The sequence below is a fragment of the Otolemur garnettii genome, unplaced genomic scaffold, assembly GCF_000181295.1.
Source record: "Otolemur garnettii isolate 467f Iridium unplaced genomic scaffold, OtoGar3 scaffold00044, whole genome shotgun sequence".
In the NCBI taxonomy this organism is placed as follows: domain Eukaryota; kingdom Metazoa; phylum Chordata; class Mammalia; order Primates; family Galagidae; genus Otolemur; species Otolemur garnettii.
Window position 1 is genome coordinate 10,212,569 of NW_003852439.1, and position 9,736 is coordinate 10,222,304.

A 9,736-nucleotide genomic window follows, 5' to 3' on the forward strand; every position below is an offset into this window, starting at 1 on the left:
AAACAAGTGAAAGTGTAATTATAGACTACTTTATATATTATACTTTCACTTGTTTAAACGGCCTGTTAAGATTTTCTGTTGTTCTAAGTTGCCCAAAAAGTTTAGGATTGTAAGTGTCAAAACAGTTATTCGTAAGAACACCACAGTGTTCACAAATAGTCAAACTTGAAAATAAAAATGTAAGCAGTTAAAATGTTCATTGTAGAATTAAGCCACTGCTTTCTCAGAATTACAACACATTTATCTACTCAAGTACACTATTCCAGTGAGCACACCTTGTGTGAGATGAGCTGAAAGGCATGCTTATGCTTTTAAAATTTATCATGAATAAAACAGAACTCCTTTATTTTCATTTCTACTTTAGAAAAAATATATTATTTTTGTTTAGTAAAAATGAAGTTCTACACAGAAATAAAACTGGACAATTGTGAACTTTCAAAATGGTCCTGTGTTTGCACTCCATCAACAACCCCCTGATGTTATCCATTCTATTTAACTTTAATTCCTCTCAACCTGTATGGCCAAAATCTGTGCAAATCAGCAAAAGCAGGGTTAAGCAGGGCCCAGGAACAGAGAAACAAACCATGAAAGGGCCCCCAAAACTTCAGAGAGTGGCAAAGAACCAATTCCTCAGTCTAGACCAAAACCATAATGGGCAACCTAGCGTGGGGTGGGATTTATCTAGTGTATAGTTAATATTAATCTGTTCTCTAAAATATCATAGTAACTTTTCGCTTAGCACATACAATTTTCTTTTCTTTTTTTTTTTTTTATTGAACGGTAACTATGTACATTAATGCACTTCTGGGTACAGTGTGCGGTTTTCACATGCAATCTGAAATACTTCCATCAACTGGTCAACACAGCCTTCATGTCATTTTCTCAGTTATTGCAGCACATACAATTTTCAAAGTGCATTCCTATTCATTATTTCAGTGGTGTCTCTGACAACATGAGGCTCTCAGAGAAGATATTACTGTACCTGTATAATCCATAAGGTTAAGCTTAATGCATTATAGGATGTGCTGAGCATCACAAAGCTAAAACTAAACACAGGGACCAGAACTCTAGGACAATACCAAGTTACTGGGGGAGGGATGCCACTGTGAAGGGGCTATGCTATCATTTTAAACTTTGTCTTAAAATGCTTCTACTAACGGGTTTTTGGGTTTTTTTTAAAGACAGAATATATCACTCTGTTGTCCCAGGGCTAGAATGCCATGGCCTTCGTATCTCATAGCAACCTCAAATTCCTTGGCCTAAACAATCCTCTTGCCTCAGCCTCCTGAGAAGCTGGCACTACAGGTGCCCACCACAATACCCAGATAATTTTTTTTCTCTTTTTAGTAGGGACTGGTCTCACTCTTGCTCAATCTGGTCTCGAACTTCTGAGCTCAAGCAATCTACCTACCTTGGGCTCTTAGAGTGCTAGCATTACAAGTGTGAGCCACTGTGCCCGGCCTAAAATGCTTCCATTAAAAAAAGGAGAGGTTCTTGGGTGGCGCCTGTGGCTTAGTGAGTAGGGCGCCGGCCCCATATATCGTGGGTGGTGGGTTTGAAGCCGGCCACGGCCAAACTGCAACAAAAAAATAGCCAGGCGTTGTGGTGGGTGCCTGTAGTCCCAGCTACTTGGCAGGCTGAGGCAGGAGAATCACCTAAGAGAGTTGGAGGTTGCTGTGAGCTGTGATGCTACCAGCACTCTACCAAGGACAATAAAGTGAGACGCTGTCTGGAAAAAAAAAAAAAAAAGAAAGAGAGGTTCAGACAGAAATTAGACTCCAAATGTTAAACTTTTTTCAGCAGGGCAGCCATATAGGCTGCAATTCCAGTAGAGAGGCTCTTGAGGGGGTGTAGGTGGGGGTGGAATCCTCTGCATTTCACTACACTGAACAGTATTTAGGACAAAATGGGCCAAGAGAAGCTTAGAAACCTTTTCTTTAGACATTTTTATGTCAACAGTTCTTTTTTAAAAAGTGGGATTTTGATTATTAGTCCTTTAAAAAATTGAATTAAGAAACAATCGAAGAAAAACCATTACAAAATTCTAAAATTTTCAGGTCTGTGCATGTGCCAATGAACAAATAAAGTTCTCTATCTTCCTTGAACTATCAGAGTGTATGTAATTACTATGACTCAATAAGAGCAAAATAATCCAAACAGCAAGCCCTAAAGTTGATATTTAATACTTAAAACGAAAGACAAAGACTAGATGCAGAATTTCATCTTGGTCACATAGAGTCTGACTGCTGATTCATAAAATGGAGGCAACATTACTGAGTTTGACCAAGAGTCGCAACTTGTTCTTCAAGGTATGATACCCTCATACTATAGCAGCATGTGGCCACTTAAAAACTGGAGTTACTTATTATAGTAAGCTTAAATTTCTTTCTTTTTTTGTTTTTTGAGAAGTGCCATGGCATCATAGCTCATGGCAACCTCAAATTCATGGGCTCAAGAGATTCTCTTGCCTCAGCCTCCCAAGTAGCTGGGACTACAGGTACCCGTCAAAACGCCCAACTATTTTTAGAGAGGAGGTCTCACTCTGGCTCAGGCTGGTGTCAAATCCGTGAGCTTGGGCAATCCACCCACCTTGACCTCTCAGAACGCTAGGATTACAGTGGTAAGCCATGACGCACAGTCAATAAGTTTGAATTTCAAAACAACCCAAAACTATGGAAGTTGAATTTGTGCGGGGAATCAACAACAAAAAATATCTTCATTCTCCCTCTATTTAAGACAGGAGGTCTATTGTTCAGCTATCTTCATATTTCCAAAGAATAGTGAATATTTCTTAACCAGATCCACCACTCATAAAACCTGGAAATAGCTATATGGTAATAGGGGGGTTAGTCTTGAACTCAATAAAAACATTGGATTTAATTTTGTATTGTGCAACTAATTTAAAATATAAAAATAATTATATTTTTAGAAATACTTTTATTTCTACTAAATAATTATATTTACTAGAAATACTTTTATATAAACTATATTCCATTTACTGTCCTGTAATGAAAATCACAGACTTCCCCGCCCTTTTTAAAGGAAGTAGCACTTATTCAAGTCTTTCCATCTTTCCATCAAACTGATCAGGCCAGATTAACCTAGGTAAATATATGAAGGCAGAAGAGGAAAATACAAGTTTGTACTCTATGAATATCTTGAAAAGGGTGTGTGTGGGGGGTACATTTAAGGCAACTTGAATCTAAGCTTCCAGGCTGTAATCCATAAGCCTGGCCCAAATAAACTATTTATATTAAGAAAAAGAAGGGGGAGGCAAGTCAACCTTTATTAGAGTTACTCTCAACTTCAGACTCTTGCTTACAGGTTACATTTAAGAAAGACTGTGCCTTAAGAATTAATGTACCTAAACCAAGTAGTGTAGAAAGTGGTTTTCAGACTAAATTTTTATACCATAAACATACGTTTCATAATTAGGAACCTCAGGTCTGAGTGATGAAGCAGCACTTTTTATTGAAACATCAGGAAAAAAATAATGTGCCTGGACTATCATCAAATGAGCACACCTTCCTCTAAAACCTCAAGGTTCTGCCCCACAATGCAGGAAACTGCTTAGTGCTTACCTATTCTGATAGCTGTAGTAGGCAGCATCTCGAGGAATTGTACATAGCTGCTTCCCGTAGCAGCACAAAGTCTGTGGTGAAAACTCATACTGCAAAAACAAAGAAGAAATCCTTTTATATAAACTATATTCCATTTACTATCCTGTAATGTTACAGCCTACCACAGAGTTAGATTCAACTAATTACTTCTGTTAGTACAATTTTAATAGCTACTTAAAGATATTTCTGGATAAAATGTGGTGAAATCAGTGTAGCATTGTTTAGGAGACATACATTGCAGACAGACGAAATGGGTACAAGGGAGCCAGAAATGCTTCAGCCATTGTACTGTTTCAGGTATGTGACTGTGTTACAAGAGACCACAGTAGACGTGCATACATCCCAGTGTGGTTAGAATGTTGAGTTTCTCATGTTAGTATAACACCCTTTTTGGTTATATTAACCAAGAAAATTTATTTTCCAAAAAAGCTTAAAACTGTACCTTGCGTCCACAACAATATCCAAGGGACTGCATGACAGGGTCAATTTCTTGCTCAAAGACCTCTGCAAGTTTACTGCAAAACTTATAGACCCGGGACGTCTTACGATTATAAAGCCAGGCATTGTTGAACATAAGCCAGACATCATCCACATATTGCCAGGGTTCTTGGTATTGCCCTGTATCCAGCTTCCGCTTGATGGTAGAAAGGTCCATAGGATTCTTCACAATGTCAAAATAATCCTTAAAAACAAAATGGTCTCAGTCTAGGGGATCCCCCAAATTCTAAATGCCAGCCTCATCTGTCAGCTTTCTATTAAAATAGAAACAGAATGTACCAGAACATTGTCCATTCCCAATAATAAGAAAAAGAAATTGAAAAGAAACAATTACTGAGGCCAGGCGCTTCACTCACACTTGTAATCCCAGCACTTTGTGAAGAGAGGCATGTGAATTGCCTGAGCTCAGGAGTTCAAGACCAGCCTGAGAACAGAGCAAGACTCTATCGCTATAAAAATAGGAAAAATAGCTGGGTGTTGTGGCAGGTGCCTATAGTCCCAGCTATTCAGGAGGCTGAAGCAAAGAGGATCCCTTAAGCCCAAGAGTTTGAGGTGGTTGTGAGCTATGATATCACAGCACTCTGCCAAGGGCAACAAAATGAGACTCTGTCTCAAAAAAAAAAAAAAGAGGTGGTACCCATAGCTCAGTGGGTAGGGTGCTGGCCACATACAATAGGGCTGGTAGGTTCTAGCCTGGGCCTAGTGAACAACAATGACAACTGCAACAAAACAATAGCTGGGCGTTGTGGTGGGCGTCTGTAGTCCCAGCTACTTAGGAGGCTGAGGCAAGAGAACTGCTTAAGCCCAAGAGTTTGAGGTTGCTGTGAGCTGTGACACCATGGCACTCTACCCAGGGCAACGTAGTAAGACTCTGTGTCAAAAAAAAACCTATAATTAATATTTTCACACATTAAAACTATAATTAATATTTTCTCTTTTCTTTTTTTACAGAGCCAGGGTCTTATTCTGCCACCCCGGCTAGAGTACAGTGGCAAGATCATAGCTCACTGCAGCCTCAAACTCCCAGGCTCCCGTTATCTTTCTGCCTCAGCCATGTAGCTGACAGTATATGTGCCATCACCATGCCTGGCTACTTTTTTCTTTTTTTATTCTGTAGAGACAGAGTCTCATTATGTTGCTCAGGCTAGTCTCGAACTCCTAACTTCAAATGATATTCCTGCCTTAGCCTCCCACGGTGCTGGGGTGCCAAGATTATAGGTGTGAGGCAACATACCTGGTCCAGTATTTTTTATTACAATCAAATTACTTTAGAAGAAAAAGAAAGAATAGTGTTAAAAGATCCTTTTAATAAAATATTTTAAAAATAAAGATTGTAATTCACTGAATTAATACATTGAACAAATTTATCATACTGTATGTATTTCTAGAGCTCCCCCCAACTACACACACAGGGTGCAATGTACTTTAGTTCACTGCACCCTCAAACTCTTGGGCTTTAACAATACTCCTGCCTCAACTTCCTGAGTACGTGAAACTACAGGTGTGCACCACCATGCCCAGCTAATTCCCTTTATTTTTTGTAGAGATAGGGTCTCACTATTGCTGAGGCTGCTCTCAAACTCCTGGCCCCAAGCAATCCTCCAACCTCAGCCTCACAACTTCCTAGGATTATAGGTGTGAGCCACCCCATCTGGTTAGAGATTCACTCTTGATCTTAAACAAGCAAAATGAAATTCTGAGATTAATATAAATACAATACTAGTAATTTCTACTGACCAGAATCTGTTGGGTCCTCATGGCCTTTGCAAGACTACCCAGGGATATCAGAGAAGCCAAGGTATAATCAATGCTCACCAATTCTTTAAGCCATTCCTTTTACACAAAGGCTTATCCAAAGCCCCAAATATAAAATGAGGTCTCAGGGACCCAGGCTAGAGTGAATAGCTGGGGACCTAGTGCATGTTCCCTCACCTTAGTGTGCCCCTCCTTGGATGCAGGGCTCCATGGATGGTGAATTGAAAATAATAAACATTAAACATTTCCACATCCATGGATAACCACTGACAGACAACAGTATTTACATTAGGATAAAAATCTTCAAAGCAAGAGGGTTATTTTTATCTAATTTTAAGAGATAAAACAATGGATACTCAAGAGTTACATGGCAAAGTTTTAATATATTTTTACTATTATTAACTTACCGGAATTCCTAGGAGCTGGGGATCTACTGGCTGCCGGAAAGGCAAGGACTCTGGATCCTGTCGATACAGTGCTTCCAAGGTTGGCATGAGGGCCTGGCGTAACTCCTCTGGTTTAAAGACTGCAGTCAGAAAATATTAGGAAAAGACACTTTGTAAAAGGTGCTAAGGTCCCTCCTACATCACATTTACAATGAAAGCTCAGTGGCTGCTAGCTTTAGCCACACACCTCCAAGGCACTCGAGGGGCTCTTGTCCTTCATCATTGGAGTCCCTGGACTAAGCCACAATGCAGTGATTCTGAAAACCCAGTGACATTATCATTTTAAAAATTGTATTCAGGTCCTAAGGCAAAACACAACACCAAGAAGTCTGCTTCTTCAATGAAAGGTTTCTAATATTAAAAATTTGCTTAAATAGAAAATAAACTTAACTTCCAAATCTGTGTCACTGATTAAATTGGGTGGTAAATAAAGCCATTTCAGTGGAAGAGACTTTAAAACAGTGGTTCTCAACCTGTGGGTCGCAACCCCTTTGTAACAATGAAAATACATCCTGCATACCAGATAATTTACATTACAATTCATAACAGTAGCAAAATTACAGTTATGAAGTAGCAATGAATATAATTTTATGGTTGGGGGTCACCACAACATGAGGAACTGTATTAAAGGGTCATGACATGAGGAGACCACTGCTTTAAAAGATTCTCTGATGAAACTTTTCTGTCCTTGGAGGAATCAAATTCAGGCTACTTGAGCCAAATGATTTTGAATTACTATCTCATAAACAAATGTACAGAGCAGTGATTTTCAACTGGTATAGCCCCAGCCTCTCATGGTATGCCATGAGAGGTTCTTAGGTGCACCCTGAAAAAATTTTAAAGATCATTAAATTAGGCCAGGTGTGGTGGCTCATGCCTGTAATCCTAGCACTCCAGAAGGCCGAGGCGAGTGGAATGCTTGAGCTCAGGTGTTCCAGACTAGACTTGAGCAAGAGCAAGACCCCATTTCTTTAACTAAAATTAGAAAAAAACAGCTAGGCATTGTGATGGGTGCTTGTGGTCCCAGCTATTCAGGAAGCTGAGATAGGGGGACTGCTCAAGCTCAAAAAAGTTTCAGGTTTGTGTGAGCTATGACACCATGGCACTCTACCTAGGGTGACAGAATAAGATTCTGTCTTATAAAAAAAAGAAATAATTATTTTTAAAAGAAATTCAAAGCAAAGTATATTCTTTTCTTAACTTTTGTTATCAACATAATTTAAGTGTGTCGCAGAAATTTAACTATAGGTTCAAGTGTGTTGAGATTAAAAAGGTTGAGGGCTAAGGGCTAAGGGCAGTGCCTGTGGCTCAGTGAGTGAGGTGCTGGCCCCATATACCAAGGGTGGCAGGTTCAAACCCAGCCCCAGCCAAACTGCAACAAAAAAATAGCTGGGCGTTGTAGTGGGCGCCTGTGGTCAGGAAGCTGAGGCCAGAGAATCGCCTAAGCCCAAGAGCTGGAGGTTGCTGTGAGCTGTGACACCACAGCACTCTACTGAGGGCGATATGGTGAGACTATCTCTATAAAAGGAAAAAAAAAAAAAAAGGTTGAGGGCTAAAAAATAAGAGTTTTCTAAAAAGTTCTATAATGTTCCCTCCCACAGTGAACAGTGTCAATTTCACCAACCCCTTAGCCACCCTATTTCCTACTACGCTTTCTGCTGTCACCAATGTAAAAATAAACTGGCTGCCAACTGCATTCAAGATGGTACTTTCATACAAAACCCCAATAAGTTTGGATGAAGTGGGACATAAGCCTGTTAAACTCTCCACTGTGAAGGTAGGTGAGTCAGCAGCCAGCACCTTTCTTATTCTTTAGCACAAAAAAAAAGAATAGAGGCAAAAACATCTAAGGAATTCTGATGACTTAGGTTAGAAGTGATGTGAAATTTCTTCTTTGTGTTGTCTTTTTTTTTTTTTTTTGAAACAGACTCTTACTATGTCACCCTCGGTAGAGTGCCATGGTGTCACAGCTCATAGCAACCTCAAAATCCTGGACTTAAGTGATTCTCTTGTCTCAGCCTCCCAAGTAGCTGGGACTACAGTCACCCACAACACCACCTGGCTATTTTTTTGGTTGTAGTTGTCATTGTTTAGCTGGCCTGGGCCAGGTTCAAACCCACCAGCTTCTGTGTATTTGGCGAGCGCCCTGACTCACTGAGCTACAGGTGCTGCCTGTGTTTTATCTTTAAGACTTTCTACAACAGATAATGTAGTAAATTATAACTTAAAAATTACATCAAAATGTGATAAACACTTAAAGTTTTAGTTGGGAAGTGGCATCATTGGGTATATGGGCCATCATCATTTTTGTCTAGGGGTGGGGCAATCTAACTTGCTGATTTCTAGAAAGCACCATCTGATTCCCATCAGGTAAAAGTAAAGGTTAAAGGGGAAATTCAACATAAAACCCTTACTTTAAAGATGAAAACAGTAGTGCCAAGAAGTTTCCCCATAGTTTATTTCTATCTGAGCCAAGGACTGATTGGCTCTCGTGACCAACCTCCAGGAAACCCTGCCTGCTCTCTGGGACACCTGACTGCTTGAGACCTCAGATTGATACTTGAGATTTGGGTGAGCAATTAAAAATACAAATGCAGCACTCCTCAAGCACAAACTCTCAGCACATGCAAGTGCAACAGCCAGGCCTACTAAGTGGACGTGTCCTCTAGTAGCATTGGAAACACATGTCTAGTCTTGCTTCTGGCTAACTCTTTTTCTTCTATTCTGTTTTACAAAGATATAAAGTAGCATTTGATATTCTTTGACTATCTTTTTATAAGAAAACAATTTTTTAATGAACAGCTTTTCATTCCTCAAGATGAGGGGCTGGCAAATTATGACCAAAGGCCAAATCTGGTTAGCTGCTTGCTTTTGTATAGCTCTAGAGCCAAAAAATGGATTTTACATGTTTTAATGATTGAGGGAAAAAAAAAGAATAATATTTCATGATGTGAAAATTACACAAATGCAAATTTTAGTCTCCAAAAATAAAGCTTTATTGGCACACGGCCATGCTAATTTGTTTACAGATGATACATGGCTACTTTTGCACAATGGCAGAGTTGAATGATTATGACAGAGACCTTAGGAGACATAAAGTCTAAAACAAGGATTATGTGGCCCCTTACAGAAAGTCTGTCAACTCCCACTCTAAACCCTGTCTTTTTTCTGGTGTGATCAAAAATGGTAAGGCTTTAAATGGGTTTTACTTTGATTCACCATTCATTCATTCATTCACTAAACAATGGTTAAAACCTATGCTAAGAAAAGCATGTTCAAACTTTTGTCTTAAACCTCTCATTATGGGCTTGGCGCCTGTGGCTCAAGCGGCTAAGGCGCCAGCCACATACACCTAAGGTGGAGGGTTCGAATCCCCAGCCAGGGCCCACCAAACAACGATGGCTGCAACCAAAAAAT

The 9,736-nt window shown here is 39.7% G+C and overlaps 1 protein-coding gene across 3 annotated transcripts in view; it reads right to left on the reverse strand.

Annotated features, from left to right (window-relative positions):
* The window catches only part of CREBBP (CREB binding protein), a 154,184-nt gene that overhangs the window by 29,219 nt on the left and 115,229 nt on the right, over nt 1–9,736 (reverse strand). For all 3 annotated transcript variants that reach the window (XM_003790832.3, XM_023513741.1, XM_023513742.1), the window contains exons 17-19: nt 6,281–6,399; nt 4,063–4,302; nt 3,582–3,670 (exon numbers count right to left, since the gene is read on the reverse strand). In XM_003790832.3, coding sequence (XP_003790880.1) covers nt 3,582–3,670; nt 4,063–4,302; nt 6,281–6,399 — 448 coding nt within the window. The remainder of the gene's footprint in view (nt 1–3,581; nt 3,671–4,062; nt 4,303–6,280; nt 6,400–9,736) is intronic.